Below are 27,136 nucleotides of genomic sequence, written 5' to 3'. Positions count from 1 at the left end.
CCCCTCCCCCTGCCCCCAAGCCCCTTCCCTCCCACTGGGCACTTAACCCCACCCCACCTCCTCTCCCCTCCTCCCTTCCGGAACCTTCTATCCCACCCACCCATATAAGCTGCCTGCGGGAGCCACTCTCCCTTTCACCCAACACCCCTTCCCACAGGAGGCTGCTCACCCCTCCCCCGCACGTCTGGGGGACCCTGCGCCCCCACACCCAATGACCCCCAGGCCTCCCACCTGACCTGCTTCCTGCGGGTTCCTGGGAGGCCCCCTCCCCTGGCCCCATGGCCCTCTCCTCCCCTGGGACCCTGCGCCTGGAGCCCGCCGGGCAGCTGGAAGAGGAGCCGGGGCAGCCGCCCTGCGAAATCCGTGAGTCCCTTCCTCCTCCTCCCTCACCTCCTGCCTTGAGCGTCCAGCAGATCTGGGGACACGCGGGCGGGAGCACGGGAGTGGCCGTGGGGCCCACAGCTGCTGGTGGGTGCAGAGGGAGGGGGAGGCTGCGTGGGACTTAGCTCTGGACCCCTCCAACGTCCTCCCTTTGTGGGGAGAAGAGGTGGGGAGGGACCGGGCACAGGGGCCACACCAAGCTCCCTCTCGAGGTGGGCACTCACCACCGCCTCCCTGCCAGGAAGGCCTTTCCCAGGGCTGGGAGGGGTGGGTGTCACTGTGGAAGGTGGGTGGGGGCTGAGCTGGGTGCTGGACCCCGTCCCCCTTGCTGGGGGCCAGGGGCTCCAAGGCAGTGACCGAGGGGCCATTTTCTCCCCCCGTTTGTGCCTGTCCTGCCCCCTGGGCCGTGTCCCCCGGCAGCTGCCCCCGCCATGGACCCGGAGGCAGAGTGTAGCGTGGACATCATCGTGGTGGGCTCCAGCGAGAAGTCGTCCACCCCCTCGCCTGAGCCCTGCAAAGGTGAGGGCTCCTTTGGGTGCTGGACCCACCACTCGGGATGCCAGCCCCAGGCCTGGGCTCCAGGCTTCTCGGATATTCACGCCTAAATCAGATCCTAAGGCAGGGCCTGGAGGGCCGCACCCTCCAGCTTGGGTGGGTAACATTCCAGGAAAGATAGGTTGAGGGCTGGGGTGGGGTGGGGATGAGGGTGGGGGTGGGGTCCGCTGGCCCCTGTGGCTTCAGACAATCAACTGTGACGCACGCACTCAGGCTGTGTTCAGACTGCAGGCGGGTAGCAGAAGGAAGGCCCCACTTAGCTTTCTTTTCCAGATCTGATTATCTATGAAGTCAGGGTCAACGGGCGAGACATAGAAGGTGAGTGGTCGCACGCGTGCCCACCCCCCAGGTAAAGGGACCCGCCAGCTGCAGCCACCCACGGGCCCCATCCAGGGCAGGCCGCGGGCCTCGCTAGTCCTCTCCCTCCACAGGCCCAGCCCCCATGGCTCCATCGAAGGCACACAGTTCAGTATCTTACATTCCCAGAATTGTGCAACTATCACCTAATTTACAACATTTTATCACTCCCAACCCCCCCCCCCCAAAAAAAAAAGAAAAGAAAACCCAGTCCCAAGCCATTTCCCATTCCTTCTCACTTCCCCCTTCCACATTAGGCAATCACAAATCTCATTTTCTCTTCGGCTTTGCCTATTCTGGAGCCTGCATTTCCATACGCAGTTCAGGATCAGCTTGTCAACTTGCGTACGCGCACACAAAAGCCGGCCGGGATTTCGAGTGGGATGTGTAGATGAGTTTGGGCAGGCACGTCATTTTAACAGTGTTCCCCGTCTGACCCATGTGTTAGGGCAGTGGTCAGCAAACTGCGGCTCTCAGCCACATGCGGCCCTTCCACAAAATACCACGGCCTGGGCGAGTCTATTTTGAAGAAGTGGCGTTAGAAGAAGTTTAAGTTTAAAAAATGTGACTCTCCAGAGAAATTTCAATTGTTTGTGTTGTTGATATTTGGCTCTGTTGACTAATGAGTTTGCCGACCATGGTGTTAGGGAAACTGAAGGAACACATGAGGCCTAAGTGGTGAGGGATTATGAATGTATTAGGTCCTTGGGATATCAGATAGGCAGAGCCCCAAAATGGCGCCAGCACCCAGGGCTGGACGGGACGGGATGGGACGGGGAGTCAGATTGTTAAGGGCTGTAGGCAGGCCTTTCCTGGGCAAGGAATTCTCTGGGCGGGGCCAGGTCCCAGGAAGGTCCTCCAGGGGAGAGATAATGGTCTCTTCACCAGTGGAATGTGGTCTGAGCAAAGAGGGAATGTCCTCGTGCGGTGGCCCGAAGGCCAGATCAATCATTTGATCAGACTTCACACCATGGGCCTGGGGCGCAGTTTCCCGGTTATCTAGAGTTTTCCTTCAGCCGGGCTTTGTGGTCCGCAGTGCAGGGGTCTTGTACCTTTTTTGTTAAATGTGTTCCCGAGCCTGTGGCTCTGTCTGACGGTGTCGTTGGGCCTTGGCTGTCCCCTCAGAGCTGTGCATCTGCTGCGGGAGCTTCGAGGTGCACACGCAGCACCCCCTGTTCAAGGGCGGGATGTGCTTCCCCTGCAAGGTAAGCCGGGAGCCGAGGGGCGGCCGGGAGGTATCGGGAGGGGAGCAGCGGGGGCACTGGCTGCTTTGCCCTCTCCAAGGACAAGTTCCGGGACTACTTCTTCATGTATGACGACGACGGGTGCCAGTCCTACTGCTCCATCTGCTGCGCTGGACAGACGCTGCTCATCTGCGAGAATCCCGACTGCACCCGGTGAGGCCAGGGGCGCCCGGGGCCGGTGAAGGCCAGGCCCCAGGAAGTGTCCCTTCTCCTCCGCCACCCACCTGAGAATGGGGGGGGGGGTGCCCCCACAAAGGATGACTTTCTCCAAAGCTCTTAATTCCCAGCTCACATATTTTTCTTTTTCTTTTTTTTTCTTTTTTTTAAAAAAACCTATTTTTATTGATTTTTTTACAGAGAGGAAGGGAGAGGGATAGAAAGTTAGAAATATCGATGAGCGAGAAACATCGATCAGCTGCCTCCTGCACACCTCCTACTGGGGATGTGCCCACAACCCAGGTACATGCCCTAGACTGGACCAGAATTGAGCCTGGGACCCTTGAGTCCACAGGCTGACACTATCCACTGAGCCAAACCAGTCAGGGCTCCATCTCACATATTTCATTTGATGTCAAGCCTTGACATATAGGAGGTTGGGTGTCAAAAAAGATTTGTGTTTTCAATTATTTTTTTTATTTTTGTTATCACCAAGACATTGTTATCGCAGCTGCTCCCCTAGTCATTACGGAGCGTGGACACCCTGCACTCTTGGTCATGGTGGGAGGAAGAGGGGAGACAGGCAGGGACATGTTCATTCCTCGTTACATGCCAGTTACATGCCAACATGAGCTCCATTCATAGTCCCCCCCCTTTCAGTCCCCAGGGCTATCCTTGCATTTGCCATCCTCTTCCCCCCACCCCCATCCCCCCAAAAAAACACAAAACTGGTGTTGGAAAACCTTAACTGTGTCCCAGGCTCCAGGGTCGGGGAAGCAGGTGGCTTAGGGGGTTCTCTGAAATCTGTCCACTGTCTTCTGCAGGTGGCTTGGTTCCTGTAAGAGGGACCATCCCTGACACACACACACACACACACACACACACTCTGGTCCACAGTCTCGCACACAGTGGGGTGCAGATGAACAGCCAACTTCGTCTTTTCACAGGAGCCTGGGTTACTCGGCTCCGAGAGCTCGCTCCACAGCGAGGGGCAGGCTCTCCTAGGCCTGCAGACGGTTCGTGGTTTACGCGCTGTCATCTCAGTCGCTGCGGCTTTCTGTTTGACTCTAGGTGCTACTGCTTCGAGTGTGTGGACTCCCTGGTGGGGCCCGGGGCCTCGGAGAAAGTTCAGGCCAGGAGTAAATGGGTGTGCTTCCTGTGCCTGCCCTGCTCCTGCAAGGGGCTGCTGCAGAGCAGGAAGAAGTGGCCGGAGCAGCTGAAGGCCTTCTACGACCAGGATTTGGTAAGGAGCCGCTCACCGGATGGGACGGACTGCTGCCGGGGGCCCCAGCTTTGCTGGCCTCCTCTGGCCACCAGTTGCAGAATGCCCGCCTGCTCTGGTACAAGGTGAAGCGAAAGGCATAGGAGCAAACGTGCTTTCTCTTTGACAGCAGCTTCCCCGAGCTGGTCTGCTTTCCAATGACGTTAGCAGGTGGCTGGGCTTGTGCTGAGCCTGGGAATGAGGTGTTGGTAGCAGGTAGGAGAGGAGCACAAACGCCTGGGCAGCCGGCTAGCCCCACCGGGGCCTCTTGAGGGCTGAAGGTCACGGTCAGGGGCCAGGATCTAGGCAGGAGCAGTGAACTCATCACAGTGGGATGAATTAGGGTGGGTCTGGAATGCAGTGACTGGTGTCAGATAGAGGAAGGAGAGGAGACAGGGAGATAGATCTCACAGAGGGAGGACAGCCATGTGACTTAGGGGGAGGGGGTAGAGATTGGAGTGTGGTCTACACGCCCAGACTCCAAGGACTGCCAGCCCCTCAAGACGCTGGGGAGAGGCCTGGGTCAGGGCCCCCCTCAGACTCCCATCGGGGACCAGGGCTGCTGACACGGTGATTAAAGACTTTGGCCTCCTGAGTAATTGGTGGCCACCCAGTTTATTCCCATTTGTTGTGGTTGTCCTGGGAAGCGAAGGTGGGGGGGGGGGGGGCGCTTGGCCATGCAGCAGTGGACGGGAGGGGCCCACAGCCAGAGCCGGTTCTGAGGACTTGCACACAGCATTGCTGGGCCTACCCATAGGGTGCACAGGCAGGCATGCCGTCCCGCCTCTCCCTGACACGGCTGGGGGCGTGCGCGCATTTACAACCACCTTGACTGGGGTCTCTACGGCGCTTTTTGGAGACCAGGCACCTGTCCTCCTCATAGAACCTCCTTCCGGGGCCACCTAGTGGCAGGAACTGTCCATCTTGGTGTCCCACAACCCAGGCTTGCAAGTTGCAGGACGACTTTGCAAGAACATGAAGTTCACGTTTGAAAATGTGCCTACGCCAGCCCGGTGCCAGTCGCAGGGGGCAGCCGCTCTGCACCCCACAAGGTGCCCCACAGTGTCCGTCAGTCACAGCTGCCCCTGTGCCCAATGGCTCACCTGGTGGCAGAAACCGGCCATCTCAGTGTGGGACGACCAGGCCGGCCAGCTGCAGAGGACTTGCACTTTGCACGAAAATGCCCACACTCATCGGCGTGGGCACACCTCCCTGCCCAGACTCCCCTGCTCATTCACTCGCTGCCTGTGCGGGTGCTGTGCTGTCTGTTTGTGCCCAGGCAGGCCCTTCCTCCTGTGGCTCGGGGTCCCCTGCAAGCCTCCCACACAGGCAGACACCCCCCCCCCCCCCCCCCAGGCCTGGTCTGGACAGTGGGCAGCTTGATTTCTTGTTTGCAGGAGGCCAATCCCCCCCACGCCCCCCCCCCCACACACACACATGCGCTTCCTGGGGGCAGGGGTCTGGAGGGGGGGGGAATTCTCCAAATGGACGTCCTGGAAGAGGAAGGGAAGGGAAGGGAAGGGAAGGGAAGGGTTGGACAGGGCAGGCATCATCCTTTGTCTCCGGTGTGGCTTCTTTGTGGCTGAGCCCAGGGCACAGGTCTCCTCCTCAGCCTGGGAGGACCTCCTGCTAGTGACAATCAGGGGTGCTGGGGGGCTTGGGGCTGCACTCGCACCCACACAGGGAAGAGAGGAATGGGGTGGATCCCACCGCTGTGTGTATTCAGGAGCCCCTGATGCTGGGCTCTCCCCAAGAAATGCACAGCGAGTGCCCCCCACCCCCACCGGACTGCCTTCCTCACTCGGGAGGCCTTTGCTAGCGATGGCCTGGGGAGGGGAGGGGGGCGCCTGGGGGTGCGAAGGGAGGTCGGGCAGGTCCGCGTCTGCAGGGAGCCCCAGGTGAGCCTCTGCTCAGGGGCACCCCCTGCTGGCCAGGAAGGAGCCTCCCTGTGACTCACCGGCTCTAGCCACGTTGGCCCAGAGCATTGATTTCTTTTTAATAAACAGGAGAGTCCCATGGAGATGTACAAAATAGTACCTGTGGCGGAGAGACAGCCAGTCCGCGTGCTGTCCCTTTTTGGGGACATCAGGAAAGGTGAGTGGTGGTGCCCGGAGGACTCGCACCGGAAGATGCGCCTGCCTGTCCTGGGGTGTGTGTACATGTGTGTGCACGTATGTGTGTGTGTGCGCATGTGCATGTGTGTGCGCATATGTGTGTGTGTGTGCGTGCGTGCGCGCGCGCGCGCGCGCGTGTGTGTGTGTGTGTGTGTGTGTGTGTGGGGAGGGGGGTTAGAATGTTCCCAGTGTCACACTTGCTGAGCACCTGGGGCAACTCCAGGGCCTGCGGCTCACTTTGGGGGCTGGGAGAGGGTGTGGGAGCCCTGGTGCTCTCTCAGAAGCCGAGCCTTGGAAAGAAAATGCAGACGGTGGGTATAAGGTGCCCATGAGGGCCGTGCGGCCAGGCTCGCTGCCCACGGCCACCTCACAAAGTCCACTTCAGATACCGCCTCACCCCTGGCCACCTCGCAGGGCCGCCCGCCCCTCCTGGGGCTCCACTGCTGTGCTCCGGCCTCGCCCCGGGGGCCTCCTCTCGAGCTGACCGCCCCCTGCTGGTGTCCTTGCATAGAACGGATCCGCCCCCTGCTGGTGTCTTTGCATAGAACGGATCCGCCCCCTGCTGGTGCCTTTGCATAGAACGGATCCTTCTGGGTCTGCGGGCATGAGGAGAGGCCTGAAAATACATCCTAGTCCCAGACCAAATGGCATGGGGATCCCGCCCCACTTCTGGCACTGCCTCCCCCACCCCCCGAGCAGTGGTCACTGCAGCCTCCGAGACCCACAGTGGGCACAGCTTACCGCTGAAGGCACCCGGGAGGCAGGCCATGGCTGCTCTGCCTTCTCCCGCCAAGGACACATCCCAGAGCCCATTTGTACTTCGCAGCCCAGGAAGGCGGCTCCTCCACAAGCCGCTTGGCTTCCTCAAATCGGCTTACTCCTCCCCTCGTCCCCATGTGGCCTCCCTGGTCACTCGTGGCCTTTTGGTCCCGGTTGGGCTCAGAGTCGACATGTTCTGCATCTTTGTTCCCCACCCAGAGCTGACGAGCCTGGGCTTTTTGGAGAACGGAGCCGGCTGGGCAAAACTGAAGTACCTGGACGATGTCACCGACGTTGTGAGGAGGAGCGTGAGTACCCGTGTCCGTCCAGGCCTCGACAGGAGCGGGTGTGCACGCGGGCCCAGGTGGGGACGCGGACAGTGGGGATGCGGACGGCCCCATGCCGGCTGCCTCTGGCCCCCCAGCTGGGCCGACGTGAGGTCTTCCAGGAATTGGCACTGGCTCGCCCTGCGGTGGGAGAGGAGAGGGGCATTTCTGTGGCCCCCACACTGGCCAAGCCCAGAGCAATCAATTGGCCAAGCCTTCTGTCCACCTTGCTGAAGCACCAGGGGCTGGTCCCGCCCAGACAGGGCGAATCCCCACCCCTCCCTCTAAAACGAACACGGCCGATGGGAAGCATCCCCGAACATCCCCACCGTGAAATGTCCTGGCTCCTTGAGGGCTGTCGCCGACGTCCTGGCCTGTGGCCCTGGGCAAGGTGCCTAGAAGCTTCCAGCAAGGCCCTGAGCCCGAGGTCAGGGCACTGGTTCTCAGAGCGATCTGCAGGGTGGCGCCTGCCACGGGCCATCACTCGGGCTCCCTGTGACATGGGGAGGGCCCACCCCACCCCTCTTCAGACAGGCAGCCCCGAGTGTCCCGAGGCCAGGGGTGACTGAGAAGGTCACCGGTGGGTCTGACCCGGCGGCTTCACTGCCCACCCGAGTGGTGCCACCACTGGGCACACGGAGCCTGCTGCAGGACAGGCCCGCCCACTGCATGCCTGTCCCGTGTCCCGTGTCCTGCAGGTGCAAGAGTGGGGCCCGTTCGACCTCGTGTTCGGCTGCACACCTCCCCTCCGCCAGGCCTCCGGCCGCACTCCGGGTAAGAGCACCCTCTGCCGCAATACCTGGGCGCCCGCCCCCCCCAGCCATGGCCCACCACCTCTCCCAGAGGGCGGGAATCACACCCTGACTGCATCTTATAAAAACAGCCTCACTGAGGCATCACCGACATCCGTGACGTGCCCCCTTCGGCAAGTACGATGTGATGTGTTCTGACAGCTGTCCCCTGGGAGGCCATCGCTACAGCCCAGACCCCTGGGCCCTCTAACCCTGTCCTGCCCCTTCCACCTGCAAGCCCTGCCTCGTTTTATCCGCCTCTGCACACTAACACTGGGCCACACCGGGCGACACCGAGTCCTAGGGGGACAGAACTACCCTGGGCAGGTGTGGTACCGGGGCCCCAGACCCACACTGGCCCCGAGGAACGGGTCCCTCTGCAGTCTCCACCCCCCCTTCCTCCCCCCACATCCCTCCCCCCACCTCCTCGCCCGTGCCCCTGCGCTGGGCAGAGCCAGATGCGCCGGGATGTCCCCCAGGTTGGTACATCTACCAGTACCACCGCATCCTGGAGTACGCGCGGCCCCCGCCCAGCAGCTCACAGCCCTTCTTCTGGATGTTCGTGGACAACCTGATGCTGACCGAGGCCGACCACCCCGATGCCAGACGCTTCCTGGAGGTGCGTGCAGGGGCGGGTGGCCTCGGGGTGCCAGCCAGGCCAGGCCTCCCCCGGAACACTCGGCCTTGGTCTAGGGGTGTCAGTTTAGGGTCCGACTGCGAGGCCGGAGTAATTTTAATTTTATCAGGAGTAGCTGTTAGATATTGTCGGATGTTCTTTTTTAATGTCAATGGAGATAATTAGATAATTTTCCTCTTCCAAGAAAGTTGCTAGTAAGGTCTTCTATAACAAAAGGGTAACATGCAAATCTACTGAGTAGCGGAAGGACCATTCCCCATGGCACGCACTCACCATCCGAGGACAGATGCTCAATGCAGGAGCTGCCCCCTGGTGGTCAGCGCACATCATAGCGAGCAATAAAGCCCCCGGTCGAGCTCTCGTGTGGACTGTGTGTGTGTGTGTGTGTGTGTGTGTGTGTGTGTGTGTGTGTGTGTGTGATGTGCAGCAGTGTGGGCTGTGTAAAGTAAGACAGTCTGGAAGACTGTTGACACAATTCCGAGGGCCACACGTGGTACCCATGGCGGCTGAGGCCTGCGGGCACCCCAGGGGACAGGCTGTTGCCCAGGTCACCCTGATCCACAGCCGAAGTTTCCACCCCAGATGGACGCTGTGACCATCCTGGACTCCTGCGGCAGGGCCATCCGGAACGCCGTGCACGTGTGGAGCAACATCCCGGGCGTGAGGAGGTATGTCCTGTGCACTGGAGCCCTCTGGGCGGGAGGAGGGATGCTGGCCATCTAGGAGACGGGAGTCTGAGGGCACAGGGAGCCAGCCATGCCCAGCACCCTCTCTGCCCAGGGGGGATGGGTCTCTGAGGCAACCCCAAAAACTCTGGGCATGCTCAAGGTCGGGGACACCCCTTCCACTTTGTGGACCTTCTGCCCAAAAGCTGTAGCACTAGGGCTCCTGAGGTTCTCACCCCAGGACTTTGCAGGGCTTCCCTGCATCCAGAGAAGGAAGTCCACACCCCTGACCACATGGCCACACGCATCCAGGCCTGGTACCCCTCCCCAGCCTTCAGCAGCACAGCCCCCCCTCCACACCGGACACTCACACCCTCAGCCCCGCTCACTCACTCCCCACTCATGGACACATAATCACAGTCACACAAGCTCACCTACACCCCTCCGCACCCACCAGACACTCTCCTGACTATTCCTGCTGTGAACATTCTCTGCTCCACCTCCTCCCCCCCCCCCTCCCCCGGGGCCCTGTGTCAGCCTGCTCCTGGGCAGCCTGCTCCCAGACACCTGCCCTCGCTCCGATTCATCCACACGGTCCTGCCCTGGGCAGCCCATGTGAGCCACACTGATGCATCCCAGGGTCAGCCCAGTCCTCCCTCCTCCTCCTCACAGTGGCTGCTGGGGCCTTTCCCACGCACCCCGGTCCCAGGTGCTCCCCTCGCCAGGCCCACATCCAGGACCGGCTTTAGGTGCGGCTAACGTGAGGCGGCTTTCCGGGAAGTGTTCTCCCTGAAGCCTGGACGGCCGTCCTGTGGGTGGTGTTTACCCTGTTCCCCCTGCCCTGCCCAGCAGCTGGCGCCCTGCCCACGGGGTTCATGGAAACAGGCTGGGAGCCCGGTTCTGAAGGGCCGGTCCCCTCAGGCTCCCGCTATCCTGACAGCAAGGAGGGGCCCCTTCCAGAAAGCAGACTGAGCGGCCATGCCACCCTCTGCCAGCCAAGCTGCCTGGGGTGTGTGAAGATGGGGGAGGGCGGTTGCCAGGAGAAGCCCTGCATGTTTCTGGTGCTGGAGCCTCATACTTGGCCTTCCAACGGGAACCAAGGAGTGTGTCTGGCTGCAGGGGGAGCCTGGGAGCATGAGACTACACGTGCTGGGTGCCATGTTCACCGAGCCCGAGTCCCATGGGTTGCATCACATTGCAAGCTGGGGTCCTGTGCTCTCCCCACCCACCTGCCCCCCATGCAAGGTCTGCAGCTCAGGCTGCCCCAGGACCTTGGGACCTGCTCAGGTCTCCCTGTTTGGGGCAGATTAGAACCCCTTGAGAATGACATTCCTCTCTGGGGTCTCCATGATGCTGCTTCTCACTGAAAGGGGACTCCCCAGAGGGGCCAAGGTCTGTCCTTGGGGACCCTCTGCCTTTCACCAGCTTCTCACAGGACGGGGGAGGCGGGAGGGGTGGGGGGGACATGCACGCGGGACGGGGTGTTTATGTGAGAGAGAGACTGGCACTGGCCAGCCCCCGCCCCTCCCCTGCCCGGGGAGGCGTGGACGGTGGGTGAGGGCTGCCCTCTCCCCGCAGCAGGCATTCGGCCGGGGTGACCTGGGAGGAGCTGTCCCAGCTGGCTCAAGACAAGCAGAGAGCACGGGCCCTGGCTGCCGCGGGGCTGGCCTCGCTGGTGAAGAAGTGCTTCCTCCCCCTGAGAGAATATTTCAAGTATTTTCAACCGAACTAACTTCCTCTTTATAAGTGAGTCATTATACCGCGAAAAAAAAAAAAAAAAAAAAAGACTTTTCTTAGAATTAAGATAACTTTCCTGATATTGTCCCCATTTCCCTCTTTCAAATGATTATTTTATTTGCTTGACTTTGGATTTTCATGGTGACCTCAGACCCCTATGCCTTTTGGGTCTTTGAGATGTAGCCACGGCCCTTCCCCCTCCTCCTCCCCCCCTCCCCGCCCCCCAGCTCCTCAGAAGGGAGGGGGCGGAGTGCCTGGCATCTCACCAGGGACAGCATCCGGGTGTTCAAGCCCTGTGTGCTGCTGCAAGTGTTCGTGTGTGCTGTTTGTGGAATTAAAACTACGCTTATTACGGGGTTGGTGGTCATTTGCGGTGTTTTGATGTACATGCGCGGCCTTGATGCTGTAGGACACGGGGCTGGGGTGAGAAAGGGGGGCAGGACACGTTTCCCAGGAGGCTGGTGCAGGGCTCCCAGGTGCAGGAGTGATGCTGTCACGTGACCACTCACCCCCCTGACAGCCACACAGCAGCCCCGACCTCAGCAAAGTGCAGAATTCCGAGCGTGGTGAGCAGAGAGAGAAGGGATGAGGGGGCAGCACCAGGTGGAGACCGGTACGCCATGCCCTCCCGGTCTTGCTGGGCTCCAGGGAGGGGAGACCCTTGTAGAGCGCTGGTTCAAGCTGGATTCGAATCTGTGGTGAATCCTAAAGGGATTTTCCCAGTTTAGCCAGGAGCCCCCCAAAGGGCCCAAAGCTGAGGTCATTAACCACTCGGCTTGTCCTGGGTGGGCATGCTGGCCGGGGCTTGGTACCGTTAGTGGGATGAAGACATTTTGTGGAAGAAAGGTTGGGCTAGAACTGGACCTTCTGTTGAGGACTTTAAAAACACATGTACATCGTTAAGATTAGCTGTTTCATGGTTAATTTTCTTTCAACTTGGATGAGATAGGTGGGTGGGTGCTGTGGTCTGAGTGTGTGGGTTCCCATACCACATTCATATGTTGAGATCCTAACCCCAACATGAAGGAGTGAGGTGGTGAGGTCTTTGGAGCTGACTCAAAAATGAGATAACTGCCCGAATCAAAGGCATCAGCGAGCGTCCTGCCCCTTCCACCATATGAGGACCCACAAAAAAGGGCTTTTACCTGATTGCTGGCACCCTGACCCCCCACTTCCAGCTCCCAGCGCCCCGTGTGTGGTACTGTTCTAGCAGCCTGATGGGACCGACACACTGCCCCGTCCAAGCCACTGAAGGAACCAAAGCTGACCTGGGAGTTCCGCACGCCACCTGTGTGCTCCAATTACAACGTGTCTTTGGTGTTCGTGGAACTAATTCTCTGTCATGATTCCAAGGGGAGGATCCAAATGCTCCCTAAGGCCCCTGGGGATGAAGCCTTTTTCCCTCTTCCTGTCCCTCCTTTTCCTTTCATTTAGGAGCTCTTTACTAGATTATTTCCTAAACAATAGGATTTTTTTGAAACTTTCCTGCTTTAGCGAGTTCTTGCTCTTGATATCTTCCTGGTTTGTCAAAAACATTTCTCTCCTGGAGGGTCTCTGGAACACGTCTAACCCAGGCATGTCGCCAGCACAGGCATGATGCTAACATTGTCGCCAGCACAGGCACGATAAAAGCGGGAAATGTTCTGATCTCTTTTTTTGCGGGTGGTAGAATTCTTAGGCAGGAAGCAGTCCTTATTTGGGAAAATATTTTGAGAAGCCAAAGGCTTGGGAGTAGGAGCCGGAGAGCTGGTGTTTCTGTATGCCACGCACTCAAGGTGCAGACAGCTCTGCCTGAGGTCAAGAGGGAATCTGGCCTCTGAGGAGGAGGAGAGGAAATTCAGGGAAGCCAGGGGAAGAATAGGAAAAGTAGGAGAGAGAGAGAGAATATATATTTGTTAGGAAAAAAATAAATAAATAAATATATATATAGTCCTGTTAGAATTTATACATATATATGTATAAATATATGTATTCTAACAGGAATACATATATTCCTTTAGAGAGAATTTAGATATAGTCCTTTGGTTTTGTTTCTCTGGAGAACCCAGGGCCTCAGCTACAGACATCTTCATTGATCAACGTGAACCTCTCAGCAGTGGACAGGAGGACACCACTCCTCGGCTCTGAGGCAGGTCCTAGTAAGACTTGCAATGAAACCAAGGGGACATGCGGAAACCGGTTTGGCTCAGTGGTAGAGCGTCAGTCTGCGGACTGAAAGGTCCCAGGTTCGATTCCGGTCAAGGGCATGTACATTGGTTGCGGGCACATCCCCGGTAGGGGGTGTGCAAGAGGCAGCTGGTGGATGTTTCTCATTGATGTTTCTAGCTCTCTCTCTCCCTTCCTCTTTGTAAAAAATCAATAAAATATATTAAAGAAAGAAACCAAGGGGACAGCAGCCCCAGAAACACAAGGGATGAGGAGACAGGAGCATCCAGGCACAGGTAAGACTTTCCTGGGGGCCACGCTCTGGATCCAAGCTTGTGACAGCAACAGAGGGTGGCCATGGCTGAGCCCAGGAGGGCTGACTCCAGGCTGCTTCCGCTCCAGTGACTGAGGTCACAGGGTCCAACCTAACTCCTGTCCACATACTATCAGAGCGCTCCCAAGAAGGCCCAGAGCCACTCGAAACAGCTTGATGCTCTCAGCTCGCTCACAGACACCTGGAGACCGCCTCTGGCTATTTAAACCCATCCACAGAGCCCCCTCCTGGGACCCTCTGAGTTTGGCTGAAAGTGACCCCTTTTGACTTCCCCACCTACACCCAGAGCTTCAAGTCCCTGGCATGAATACAACTCCTACTGGGTCCTAGGTCTGCCCAGATGTTCCTCCAGGCCGACTCCCCCCCCCCCCCCCCCCCACACACACACAGTGGTCTTTCCCTTATTGGTCTCAAAACTAATCCACGCATTAACTCGGCTGCTTTCTGAGGAATAGCTTATGATACCCCACTTCACAAAGAGAAAATGCAGGCACAGAGGGTCATGTGACTTTCTGAAGTCACAGCTCCTGAATTGCAGAGCTGGGAGAGGAAGCCAGTATGCACTTCCCAGGTGGGGGGTCCTGGTCCCGCTCCTGGGGGTGCCCCTCCCTCCGTGGCCCAGTCCCCCTTTGATGTCCTTCCAGCCCAGCTGCACTCCTGTGCTCCTGGCCTTCTGGGTGTGGGGCTGCCCAGGAAGCAGAGCTCGGCTCCTCCCTCACCAGCCTCAGCTCCTGCCAGCTCTGCCTTGTGGGCGCCTAAGCCTTGGGGCAGTGCCCAGGCTGCAATGGGTACACTTTCCCTTCTTAGCTCCACAGGGGAGTTCTCTGTTCCCCAAGACCCGCTCCCTTTCAACAGCCCCAGAGATTGCATATGGGGTCCACCGCTTGCTTCCAGCTCAGCATCCTGAGGGCGAAGTAGGAATTCGTGTGGGAGCGGGAGGCGAAGCCACAGCCTGCCCGTGAAGCCCAGCCAATCGGAAAGCTTCCCGGGGTTGAGGGCGGGGCAGATAGCGGCCAGGTGGGGGAGGGGAGGTGCAGCCAGCCCCGCCCTCCTGCCCCACCTGTGGGAGAACTTGAGGCTGGCCCTTCCTAAACTCTGTCTTCCTCTGCCAGCTGCTGCTAACCCCTGGGGAGAGAACCAAGGCCACACAGGTCAGGTCCCCTCCAGCTCCACGGGGACGGATGAGGGGTTCCCCGTCCCTCTCCCTCGCCTGCATTTGTTCCAGCTGCGGGCCTGGACAGATCGGTTCTCTGGCTCCAGGAATGGGGTGAGTCCGATACACCCCCCACCCCCGCCATCGGATGTGTGCCCACGCCCTGCTCTCCAAGCCAAATCTTATATCTTATATCCTCCCCTCCCCCAGTTCAGATGGTATCTGCCCTTCCTGACCCCCCCCCCCCTCATTCTCCTCTACCGCTAAGAGGCGGGGTGGCCCCCTTGGTCTCTTTAAATCCTCCACACCAATCTCCCAGCCTCACCCAGTGGGGGAGGTGGGGGGGGGGCTTGGGGGGGATCTTGGGGGGGGATCCCTGGTTTGAGAACCGCCAGCCCACTCCCTCCTGGCAGCCAGCCCTCTTGTCCAGGCCTGTCTCCCGCAGCCCGGTCCCACCTCCCGGCAGTTGTGCCCGGAATCTTGGTTGATGAGTGACAACGTGCAGAAGCTTGGCTCTGCCCTCACCTTACCCCTGGCCTCTCCTACCCCCCTGCCCCCCAGGCGGGCCTTTGCCTCTGAAGCAGCCTGGGAGGCCAGACACATCCCTCCGGCCTGCTCCCAGACCTGCGCTGGGTGCCTTGGATCCCAGGCCCTTCCTGGGGGCACCCTGTTCTCTCGTGGCCCCACCTCCCTCACCTCAGTGGCACCTGGCCCATGAGGGTGGGAGTGGGGGGCACTGGCCCAGGGGCCCCAGAGGGCTGGGTGGGGAATGGAGCAAAAACCCAGAGGGCCGGGTCTCACCCACGTGGGGGAGCAAAGATGACATGGTTTCCACGCGGGGCCTCCCAGAGCCTTCAATGGGCAAACAGGTTGTGGCACGTGGCCCAGGAGGCCGCAGGGTCGGAGAGCAAAGCTGGGGGACAGGAGGGGTACACCCAGGGCTGGGCTGGACAGTAGAGCCTGCGGCCTTCCATCCATCCATCCATCCATCCATCCATCTATCCATCCATCCATCCATCCATCCATCCCTCCATCCTTCCTTCTATCCATCCATCCATCCTTCCATCCATCCATCCATCCATCCTTCCATTCATCCATCCATCCATCCATCCTTCCATCCATCCATCCATCCTTCCATCCTTCCTTCTATTCATCCATCCATCCTTCCATTCATCCATCATCCATCCTTCCATCCATCCTTCCATCCATCCATCCATCCCTCCATCCTTCCTTCTATCCATCCATCCATCCTTCCATCCATCCTTCCATTCATCCATCCATCCATCCTTCCATCCATCCATCCATCCTTCCATCCTTCTATTCATCCATCCATCCTTCCATTCATCCATCCATCCCTTCCTTCCATCCATCCTTCCATCCATCCATCCATCCTTCCATCCATCCATCCATCCCTTCCTTCCATCCATCCTTCCATCCATCCATCCTTCCATCCTTCCTTCCATCCATCCTTCCTCCCATCCATCTATCCTTCCTTCCTTCCTTCCTTCCTTCCTTCCTTCCTTCCTTCCTTCCTTCCTTCCTTCCTTCTTTCCTTCCTTCCATCCATCCATCCATCCATCCTTCCATCCTTCCATTCCAGATGTGGAGCTCACTTCACCTGAGAGCTGCAGGTACCGATAGAGGGAGAGAGGGCGGGAGGGAGGGAGAGAGAGAGGAGGGGGGAGGGAGGGAGCCTGGGGCAGGGACCCTTGGCCCAAGGGGCCGTCTGCGCGACTCTGGGGGGCAGCACTTAGCCTTCCAAGGCCCTTCCGAACGGGCAAGCCCTTCCTCAGCGCCCACGGCCGCTCCTGGTGCCACACTCCCCCGACCTTCCCCGGCACCTGCAGCACCACACCCGTGCCTGGCTCCCACCCGCCGGGCCACCTGAACCGCCTGGAGCCTGGTGGCCGAGCTTCCGTTCTGGGGAGCTCCGCCTAAGGCGGGCTGCGGGGGCGGGGCCGTGGGCGGGGGGCGGGGTCATGGGCGGGGCGGGCCGGCCGGGCCCCAGTCCGCTGCCCGGTTTCTCAGAAGCTGGTGTCCAGGCGGCGGGCGCGCAGCGCAGTGAGAGCTCGGCTCGGCGGAGGCGGCGCGAGGTCCCTGCGCCCCGAGGTCTCCCGCGCCCCGAGGTCTCCGCGCCCCGAGGTCTCCCGCGCCCCGAGGTCTCCCGCGCCCCGAGGTCTCCCGCGCCCCGAGGTCTCCGCCTCCACCATGAAGCTCAGAAGGTGAGCGGCCAGCGCCGGGCCCCGGGGAGCCGGGGAAGAAGCGGAGGCGCCGCCGTAGAGAGCTGGTGCCCAGGAGGGACGACCGGGGCGCCCGGCCGGGACGCGCTCATCGGGCGGAGGGAGGGCGGCCCGGAGCCGGCGGCACGGGGCAGGGCGGCCCCGGGCAGGGCGGCCGCGGGCAGGTCCGGGGTGCGGTTACCTGCTAGTCCGTGGCATCCGCCAAACGGTGGCGTGGGGCTGACGGCAGTGCGTGGGGATCGAGGGCAGTGCGTGGGGTCGGAGGACAGTGTGTGGGGACCCACGCTGTGTGTGGGTGTGTGGGTGTGTGGGTGTATGGGTGAGTGGGTGTGTGGGTGTGTGGGTGTGCTAGGAGGCGGGTCCTGGGAAGGGAAGGAAAAGTGCTCACACACCCCCCTCCCTCCCTTACTCCTTCTTCCTCCCCTCCTGGCCCCGAGGACTGTCAGGGCTGGAGAATGAAGGATGTGATACCTCAAGGCCCCCCCACTCCTCCCCCACCCACCCCCCGTGCCGCCCTGACTGCCACAGCCCAGGGATTCCCCTCCCCTGTCCACGGAGCCAGACTGGGAAGGTGGGCCTGCTGGGCCCAACCCATCACCCAGGTCTCCTGCCAATCACCCAGGCCTCCTGCCAGCCCCGGGGATGGGCAGCTTTGCCTAACACCACCGTCAGGGTGTGTCCAGCCTTTGACTCCCCGGATCAACTGGTGAGGCACCTGGTGCCCAGGTTTCCAGCCACACAGCCCAAAAGCCTGCCCACACCGGAGGGTCCCGCAGCCCAGCCTCCCCACTCAGACATGTGGGAAGTTCTATGGTGTTCTGTTTGCTCAAAAGAGAAGAAAAAAATGTGCTAGACCGTCTCAGCCAACAGCCGCCCTCACCTGGGAAGGTGCCCCTGTCTGTCTGACTCAAGGAGGGTGGGCTGGAGCCGGAGGCAGAGTGGTGTCGGGGGTGCGGGAAGGGAGGGGCCGTGTAGTGTCTGACCAGAGGACCATCAGGGAGAGGTACAGAGAGCCCCGCATGCAGGCAGCACCCAGGACAGGGCTCTCTGTACCCCCAGAAGAGGCTCCGAAGGGGCCCTGACAGGTGCACGCGTGTGCCTTGGACCCTGTGCACAGACAGGGCGGGCCTCCTGAGCACCCATAGGCGGGCTCCGTGGGAGAGAAATGGGGTCCACAGAGGCGTCTGCGTAGCCTTGTATTTTAGAAGGCTGCTCTGGCTCAGGGGAAGATGGCTGGAGGGGTCAAGACTGGAGGTGGTCATCACCGCTCTCCCCACAAACGGGAATGGCGGCCCCAACAGGGACTTTGAGAGAGGACAGCCCCACCTGCAGGCTGTGGCCTCCGTGGGGTATGGGGAGCCCCTGGTGGCAAGGGACATGCCTTTAGACCAGTGGTTCTCCACCTTTCCTTTTTTTCTTTTTAATATATTTTATTGATTTTTTACAGAGAGGAAGAGAGAGGGATAGAGAGTTAGAAACACCGATAAGAGAAACATCTATTAGCTGCCTCTTGCATACCCCCTGCTGGGGATGTGCCTGCAACCAAGGTACATGCCCTTGACCGGAATCGAACCTGGGACCCTTCAGTCCACAGGCTGAAGCTCTATCCACTGAGCCAAACCGGTTTCGGCATGTTCTCCACCTTTGTAATGCCATGACCCTTTAATACAGTTCCTCGTGTTGTGGTGACCCCCAACATAAAATTATGTTCGGTGCTACTTCACAACTGTAATTTTGCTACTGTAAATGAATCGTAATGTAACTATCTGTGTTTTCCGATGGTCTTAGGTGACGCTGTTAGTGGTTCTCAACCTCTGGGTTAGATTAGGACCCTTAGGTCTTAGCAGAGCCTAAGACCCTGCTAGCGGTGACCCTGCTAGCGGTAGAGCCTAAGACCATCGGAAAACACAGATATTTACATTACAATTCATTAACAGTAACAAAATTACAGTTATGAGGTAGCAGCGAAAATCATCTCATGGTTGGGGGTCACCACCACATGAGGAACTGTATTAAAGGGCCACGGCATTAGGAAGGTGGAGAACCACTGGTCTAGACAGAGTCAGATGACAGCTGCCAGGGGTCTCTGCCCAGAGCTCGGGGCGCACAGCATCCTGGGAGGTGGTAGGAGTGGGTGGCTGGGTTGAGGGCACCAGGAGCCTGGAAGTTGGGAAGTTCTCACCCCCGCAGCCCAGCTGCCCACCGGCCGGAGGAGCCTCCCAATTGGTTTCAGAATGAGTTCCTTCCTCAGAGGGCTGTCCTGCCGCTCCCCCACGGCCACTGGGCATCTCAGACCTGCTCTTTCTCCCCCAAATTAAACGCAGCTCCTGCCATGGGCACTGTGGACGTGTTTTGTTTTTGTTTTGTTTTGTTTTGTTTTCCTGATTCCATACAATTTCTTGGAATCTGTTCCTCTATGGCTGGGCCACCAGGGTGTCCAAAGCTATGCCTGGGGAGTGTCTCTCACTTACCGCACGTTCATCCTTGTGTTGGGGGATTAACACGGGAGCTTGCAGGGATGCCGGCCCCTCGGGCCTTGCTGGGCTGGGCAGGGGGGTGGGCGCCCCCTGCTGCAGGGGCCTGGCTGACGGGCGCGTTCACTTTTCCGCGATGGGTGTGACCCGCTCCTGCCCGTGAGGAGCCCTCGCCTCTTGAAGAAGGGGGACTCACTGCCTTTCTGGTTCCTTTCCAGTGCTGGCCTGCTCCTCCTGCTGCTCAGCGGCCTGCAAGCCGGTGAGTCCAACAGCCCCCTGGTCCCTAGGCCAGTTGCCGGCCCTTCAGTGTGAAGAGGGAGACCCCGGGGCACAGGGGTCAGCGGGGGCCCTGCCACAGCCCTTCTTGTCTTTCCGGGGACTCCTGGGAGGTCGCCGGGCCCCCAGCGTGTGGGATGGAAAGCCACCAAGAGGTCGCTTGTCTAGACCCTGTAGCTCTTGTGTTATCGTGTGTTCGTTGGGTGTAGATGGAACACACTTCCTCCCGCAAGCTTCAGGCCTCTGCTTTCCAGATGAACTGGGAGCAAGGAACAGGGATGCGCCCAGCTCAGAGCGAGGGAGGGCAGAGCTCGGCCACTGTCCTGCAGCCCTCTGTACGGACGGGAGATCCAGTCTGCCCGTGTCACGTGGCCTGCCTTGGCACACAGTGCATTATAAGTCTGTTGTTGAGAAGCTGATGTTTTCTATTAAATGTCTAAATTTTTACAAAACCCTTTTCAGTGGAATGAATTATAAACTCCCAAGAAGGAGCAGACAGCGTGCAGCCTGGTCCCAGGGGCCACCCCTACTTGTCCCAACACTGGCCTCTCCCATCCTGACAGGAAGTCCACGTGAGACAGCACATCCAATTCCGGAATTCTAAATTATCGCATTCCTGTGTGTATCTTATGAATACGTTCCTTTTCTACTGAAATGAGTCAGAATTGGTGTTTGAGAGAGTTCCCTCCTTCTTCCCCCTCCCATCCCTCAGAGTAACTTCGCAGGTTGAGTAAGACTCAACCTCAAAACATAAATGTACTTTCTGAATCACTGCAGATGGTCAAGAGAAAGAAGTCAGAGCGATGGTGGGCAGTGACGCTGAGCTCAGCTGCATTCACACCGAAGAAACTAGTTTTGATTTAAACGAACTCTATGTTTATTGGCAAATCAAGGATACCAACAGCATGCTAGAAACCGTGGCTTACTACCTGCCGGGGAACACCTCCGTGGGCCATCACAACAACAGGTACAAGGACCGGGCCCAGATGTCCCTGGACAGCATGAAGCAGGGCAACTTCTCTCTGCATCTGTACAACATCACCCCCCAGGACGAGCAGAAGTATGACTGCCTGGTGTTCAGGAAGATGACAGAGAAGATTCTGAAAGTGGAGGTCATGTTGCACGTGGCAGGTAAGGGTGTCGGGGCTGACAGCTGACTTCATCCCGGCCCCTGGCCTGGAGAGAGCATTAAGGAGACCCGTTTTCTGGCTCCTTCACCTGATTCTTCCTGTGGAAAAATCCCAGTCTCAATGAGCAGCCTTCTGCTTAACTGTGCATGACGCTGAGCTGGTTGAAACATCAACTCGTAAGAAAGTTTTCACAACCTGAGGCTCCTTGGTTTCACAGAGATACTCCTAATCTTGCTGTCTCAACTCAAACTAGATTAAAATATATATTTATTTCAGAGAGGGAGAGAGAGGGAGAGAGAGATAGAAACATCAATGATGAGAGAGGATCATTGATCAGCTGCCTCCCTCACACCACCTACTGGGGTCCGAGCCCAAAACCCAGGCAGGTGCCCCTGACCTGAATCAAACCTGGGACCCTTCAGGCTGACGCTCTACCCACTGAGCCAAACCGGGCAGGGCTCAAAATAGATTTTTAAAATGAAATTAGGAAGGAGTGCTATAGGGCCGTTTGGAGTTCAGAATTTAGGAAGAAAATGAAAGTCAATCAAGATGCTCAGGGCACGGCCAGTTCAGAGATGGGCTGTGACAGCAAGCTCTCCGTGACACTGGATGCAAATGACCGGTCCCTGTCCTCAGGCTCAGTGACTCCCCTGTCGGAGTCGGAGGAGTGACTCTAGGGCAGAGCAGGGCCAGTGCCCGCCGCCCAGACCAGAGCCCTGGTCCTGTCTCTCTCTCTTCAGGGGCACAACAAGCCACCTCCTCTCTCACCTGGCCCTGGGCCCCTGAGCGCTGGGTACCCCTCCATGTCTGACCTTCCCAACCTGGCCCCCCTCACCTCCGTTTCTCCCCCTGCAGCCAACTACAGCATGCCCGTGGTCAGCGCGCCCACGGCCGCCCCCCAGGACGAGGAGCTCACCTTCACCTGCACGTCCACGGACGGCTACCCCCGGCCCAACGTGTACTGGATCAACAGGACGGACAACAGCCTGCTGGACGAGGGCCTGCAGAACAGCACCGTCTCCCTCAACGCGCGGGGCCTGTACGACGTGGTCAGCGTCCTGACCATCCGGCGCACGCCCCACGTCAACGTGGGCTGCTGCATCGAGAACGTGCTGCTGCACCAGAACCTGACCGTCAGCAGCCAGAAGGCGAGCGGTAAGGACCTGCAGGCCTGCCCCCGCCACGGTCTGGGCCCCGGGAGGTGGGAGACCCTCTCAGAGGACGAAGCCCCTCCGAGGGGGCCCGCAGCAGCATCGCAAGGAAAGGTGGCTGGATACGGGAGAGGAGGGGAGAGTCAGGTGAGTGGCCATGGGCCCGGGGCTGGGTGCTCCATGCACCCTGCTTGGCTCCATCTTCATTCATGGGGCCGGTGTGGCGACCCATTTCACAGGGGAGGGACTGAGGCTCTGAGCGGCTGTGCCACAGATCGGAAGCACCAGAGCTGGGCAGCAATGGCGTCAGGATTGAGGCGCACACCTGTGCTGCCCCCACCAAGCTTTTTGCTTTTGGGTGTGTGCCCTCTGAGAAGATTGCCCTCTTCCCCCCACGCTAGGGGTCCAGCTGGGCCTGTGCTGGCCTGAGGCCTGCCGAGGAAGGGACACGAGGAAGGTGACTCCTTCGCAGAGGCCACGGGCTCTCTCCATCTGTGTCCCCATCACCGTGCTGAGATGAGAGAGGAGGTGCGCCTGTGGGCCTTGCCGCTGCAGGACTGGGGGCTCTGTGCACAGTGGGAGGCACCAGGCTCCTTGTTCGGGACAAGAATCTCGATGGGGACACAGCACTGCCCCAAGCACAGGGCCTCTGACGCGGCCCCGGGAGCTTGCAGGAGTCACAGGCTGGCCCTGACCTACTGTGGGGGCAAAGCCTTCTTCTTCTCGTCTCAGCCATGCCTTGCTAGTCTGTGTTTGGGTTCCTTTTTCTGTGCGTCAGCCAGGGAATCAAATCATGCTAAAGTCCGTGGTCTTGCACCAAAGGGGGTTCTGAATCCAGACACAAAGATGGCATCAGGTGTGGTCTGTACATGTTGGCTAGTTTCCCCTGAATTTTTGCCTTGGGTACTGCTGCCTTCCCAGGGGGAAGGGCATCCATGACCGTCTGCTTCCGCTGAAGTGGTCTGTTGGCTGTGAACTCCCTTGTCCGGGTGGTTCCCGTGTCGTTCTTGATGAAGGTTTATCTTTAAGCAGCCTGGAAGGAAAAGGACCACTTGGATTTTATTTATTTTATTATTTATTTTTTAAAAAAATATATATATATTTTATTGATTATCTACAGAGAGGAAGGAAGAGGGATGGAGAGCTAGATATGTCGATGAGAGAGAAACATCGACCAGCTGCCTACTGTACACCCCCTCCCGGGAATGTGCCTGCAACCAAGGTACATGCCCTTGACCGGAATCGAACCTGGGACCTTACAGTCCGCAGACCGACGCTCTATCCACTGAGCCAAACCGGTTTCAGCTTGGATTTTATTTTTAAAGTCAGCAATACAGCTAGACAAAGAGAAAATGACGTTAAATGTAAAGAGCCAGAAAGAACCCGTGCCCCCTGCCACCACCCAGGGCTGGCGTGGCCCATCCCGGTAGGTGGAGCAGAGAGGCTCCTGGGAGGGAAAGCCCTGCCCTGAAGCCTCGGACTAGCTTCCTGTTTCTTGCAGAGCCATTCCCAGGATCCACAGGGAGCAACACCGATGTGCCAGGCGAAGCCGAGGCGGGAAAATCCAGCACCGTGGTGGCCGCCATCGCGCTGCTGCTGACGGTGGTCGTGGGCGCGGCTGCAGGCTGGTGGTGCCGGAGCCGGTGTCCTCACCGTCCTCCCTGGGGCTACGCAGGTACCAGGCGGGCGCGCGTGCGGCCGGTGGGCGTTGTTTATGTGGTGGGAAGCGGTGTTAGGCCTTTCTCAAGATGTTTACAAACTCTGCAAGGAGGTGGTTTCCTTGTAAGTGCAGTGTTAGTGGCGTTAGCATCCTGAGCGAGCACACACCCAGGGGATGTGGAGCCCGTGTCTGAGGCCCCACGTGCCTGACGCGTCTCCCAGGTTGGGGGGGTGGGGGAGGAGAGGACGGACTCCGAATCCAGAGGTCCGGATGGAGTTCATTTCTGCGGGAGCCGAGCTGCCTGCCCGCCAGGCCGCACAGGGCGCCCCGAGTCCAGGCCCAGAACCTCTCAATGTGCTTCCCACGCCCCCTCCCCAGAGCGTCCGCCCTGGGCGGGGATGGCCCTGGGAGTCTGTCCTCGGCCCAAGCCCTTGAGCCACGGGGGTCTCCAGACCGGCCCCTCCCCACCCTCCACAGCCTGCCCTGAGCACTCCTGCTTTGTTCCCACAGGGGCCCGGGCTGCGAGGCCAGAGCTGGGGCTCACCGGTGAGTTTGCCAGGGGCTGGGGGAGAAAGCGGGCAGGTTCCGTGGGCCCGGGTGGCGGGGCAGCCGCTTCCTCCACGTTCGCCACGTGGCACGAGTGTTACCTGGTGACCCGGACGTGCACAGGGGCCTCTGTGTTCAGAGACAGGGAACCCCCGGTGAAGGCACATTCCACTGGCCCCGCCCCATACGGTGCTGCCGGAGGGGCCGCTAGCTGACAACGGGTTATGGGGTTTCCCCCGCACACACAGGGCAGGCAGAGCGAGTAGGACGAGGGCCCCGCACCTCCACCCAGCCTCCATGCTCCTCTCTCAACGCCTCTGTGCAGATACCCCACCCTCCCACCCACCCCTACAGGGGGTAGGGCGGGCTTAAGTGGATTCAGACTCTGAGCCCTTCCTAATAGGACAGTGAACTGGTGTTTCCCCGGGAACCGAGCACCCCACAGTCCCGGGGGCAAAGGTCGATGTGGCTCCCATCCCAATTCGGAGACAATATTCACCCCCAGCCTCGTCCCCAGCAGCAGCCTCGGGCTGTGCGTAGCTTTGCAGTCAGACCAGCCCTGGCTTGACACCATAGGCAGATCCCTGCGCCTGTCTGAGCCCTGATCCTCTGCCCGGGGGCCTGGGCCACGCCGGGGGCTGTGGCTGCAGGAGGAGCAGGGCCCGCAGGCCGGGGGGGGGGATAACTCTGGGACACGTCTCCAGACAGCGGGGGGCTGCCTGCAGGCGGCGTGCTTCACCTCCCTCTCCTTCTCTTCCTCCCAAGACCACGTCTGACAAGAACTCGCCACCCAGGAGGTGGACAAGGCTTCCGGGAGACGCCACCCGGGGGGACCTCCGAAGGCGGCTGGCCACCGGCAGGCTGGTGGCAGAGGGGGGCTCGGTCGCACCCTTCACCAGGAGCTTCACGGACACGCAGCCGCTCTGGCCCGGGGGCCCTTCCCCTGGAGAGACCGCGCTTGACCCCACGTGAGCCGGCGCCCAGCCTCGTGGCCAGACACGGCCCCTCCCTGCCGCCAGCCCTTCCCGGTGTCCGTGTCCGTGTCCGTGGGCGAGGGCTCTGAGAGGGACCGGAGGACAGACACCCGAGCGACGGAAGAGGGGAGGCGCCCGCTCTCCTCCGGAGGGTGTTTGCGGGGCTCCCGTGATCGTCTGTGCACGTGTGTGCGTGTCCTGTGTGCAGGGAACGGTCCACACGGAGACCCCGGGATCGCTGTCCTCTGGGCCCCTCACCGGGAGAAACACCGCGGTGTTCGGGTGAGAAGCCACGTTGCCCTCCGCGGGAAGAAGGAAGCTGCAGGCCCCCTGCCCGCGCCCGCGGCAGGAGAGCCGTGCTCCGGGGGATGAGACACGCGGCCGGCGACACGGACGTGGGCCCGCCGGCCCTGGAGCGTGGGGCGCGGCACGAAGAGGGCTCCCCAGTCTCCGGCTGCCTTCAGATCGCAGTCACGTCCTCCGAGCTCGTTCTGGGCAGCTCCTGGCGCTGTGGCCGCGGCCTCTCGCCCGGTCGCCCCTGAGGACCTGCAGGGCTGATGGAGACCTCAACTCCCACACCGGTTCCTCCGAGCCCACAGCCCCCTGGTGATGGGAAGCGGGCGGTTTGAAGCTTCCGGGACGTTCTGTGAAGGCGGCTCCAGGTAACCCCGGTGTGCACAGCCCCGGAGACGGGGCCTGAGGTCCGCCCGTGGCCCTGCGGCTCAGAGGGGCCGCTGAGCCGGACTTGGAGTGGAAGTGAGGACCGGACTCCGTGGGGAAGCCGAGTTCCACGCTTGTCGCAAGAAATCCTTGGTGTGTCCTTGTGGCAAGAAGCCCTCGTGTGGCTCCTGCGTGAGGGCGACAAGGCCCGCCAGACTTTTAACAGAAAGCATTAGAAGACACGGTCATCCCTGAAGCCTGGCCGAAGGGAGGACAGACTGGCATTTGGAGCAAAGCACTGGGTGTGGTGCCCGCCCTCCGTCCAGGCCCAGGGGCCCGGGGGTGCTGGGGCCGGTGTCCCCGAGGATGGGGCAGCCATGGAGGGAAGCTGGTTTCCTTCTCGGAGGCGGCGGCAGGGGAGGCCCCCCTCAGCCTTCTCCCAGCATCTGTGGCCCTGACCTGGGGCTCCCCAGGCTCCGTGCCCTGGTTCCTCATCTCGCCGCTGGCCCCCACAACCCTCAGCCACAGCCCGGCAGCCCCTCCCCGCTGACCTGGGCCCAGGGAAGGCGGGCTGGCCTTGGGACGCAGCACACGTCCGAGTCCTCCAGGCTCGCACTGTCCACCCCCCACCCCCGTCGCCATGTGCTGCCGGTGCTGTAGGCCGCTGAGTGCCCGAGCTTGACACCTGCTCCCACAGACCCAGGTGCAAAGAAGGCAAGATAAGCTGTGTCGTGGCTTTGGTCAGCTCTGCTGGTCCTCACTGCAGGTCTGGGCCCCTGCCTCACCATCGACTCTCGCTCTGGGGGTTTCTGCCCCCCCAGGGGACGCTGGGCAAGGTCTGGAGACATTTCAGTTGTCTCACTGGGGGATGGCTACTGGCCTCCGGGGTGTAGAAGGCAGGGGCGCTGCTCCAAGTCCAAAAACACAGACGGCCCTTCACAGAGACGTCTCCCCCCTGAAGGCCGGTCCTTCAGGGTGAGTCCCTGCCCTCCGAGGCCACTTTCGGGAGCGGGGGAAGGGAGGGCAAGGGGGGCCCCTGCCTCCCATCCCCGTCCACACTGGAGGGTCCAGATCAGGGCTGTCAGTCTCCCCCCATCCCAGTCCACACCAGGCCCCCTGCTGCATCCTGACCAGGACGGCCTCCCCTTGGTCTCCAGTATCCCAGATGCCCAGTGGTGAGTCTCCTTGGGGACGGCTAACGCTTTCCTCGAACCCATACTGGTCCTGGGAGAAGTGACAAGCCAGGGACTTCTGTGAGGAGGTGGGGGTGGGGCCAGCCAGCTCCCCAGTGTGCAGGGCGGACCCCGGTCTGAGGATCCAGTGGTTCTTAAATGCAAATGGAGTGAGTGCTCCCCTCAGAAGACAGGCTGTGGCTGAACGGGTAATAAGACAGTCTCCTTACACACTCTG

General features: G+C 60.1%; 2 protein-coding genes across 7 annotated transcripts; both read left to right on the top strand.

Annotated features, from left to right (window-relative positions):
- Nucleotides 1–278: 278 nt before the first annotated feature.
- Nucleotides 279–11,113, top strand: DNMT3L (DNA methyltransferase 3 like). The gene is given in 13 exon segments (XM_036448631.2): nucleotides 279–363; nucleotides 802–900; nucleotides 1,210–1,254; nucleotides 2,419–2,498; nucleotides 2,578–2,690; nucleotides 3,765–3,936; nucleotides 5,961–6,048; nucleotides 7,047–7,135; nucleotides 7,852–7,927; nucleotides 8,424–8,563; nucleotides 9,164–9,249; nucleotides 10,825–10,964; nucleotides 10,967–11,113. Coding segments are annotated over 13 exon segments (1,239 nt in total). The 3' UTR covers nucleotides 10,993–11,113.
- Nucleotides 11,114–16,646: 5,533 nt separating this feature from the next.
- Nucleotides 16,647–26,653, top strand: ICOSLG (inducible T cell costimulator ligand). 6 transcript variants are annotated; one of them, XM_036445355.2, is made up of 8 exons: nucleotides 16,647–16,724; nucleotides 16,792–16,837; nucleotides 19,548–19,588; nucleotides 20,383–20,736; nucleotides 21,591–21,890; nucleotides 23,388–23,564; nucleotides 24,052–24,092; nucleotides 24,858–26,653. In XM_036445355.2, the coding sequence occupies exons 2-8, from the start codon at nucleotides 16,824–16,826 to the stop codon at nucleotides 25,062–25,064; spliced, it is 1,134 nt and encodes a 377-aa protein (XP_036301248.1). In that variant the 5' UTR covers nucleotides 16,647–16,724; nucleotides 16,792–16,823; the 3' UTR covers nucleotides 25,065–26,653. The 6 variants fall into 6 exon arrangements, with proteins under 6 accessions (XP_036301248.1, XP_036301251.1, XP_036301254.1 ...); XM_036445358.2 differs by lacking the exon at nucleotides 24,858–26,653 and adding an exon at nucleotides 24,613–24,675 and having other exon boundaries at nucleotides 16,657–16,724; XM_036445361.2 differs by having other exon boundaries at nucleotides 16,659–16,724; nucleotides 23,388–23,557; nucleotides 24,050–24,092; nucleotides 24,858–25,002.
- The last annotated feature ends 483 nt before the right edge of the window (nucleotides 26,654–27,136 follow it).

The sequence above is a fragment of the Pipistrellus kuhlii genome, unplaced genomic scaffold, assembly GCF_014108245.1.
Source record: "Pipistrellus kuhlii isolate mPipKuh1 unplaced genomic scaffold, mPipKuh1.p scaffold_m20_p_2, whole genome shotgun sequence".
Lineage (NCBI taxonomy): Eukaryota > Metazoa > Chordata > Mammalia > Chiroptera > Vespertilionidae > Pipistrellus > Pipistrellus kuhlii.
This window is presented reverse-complemented; position numbering and strand designations above follow the sequence as displayed.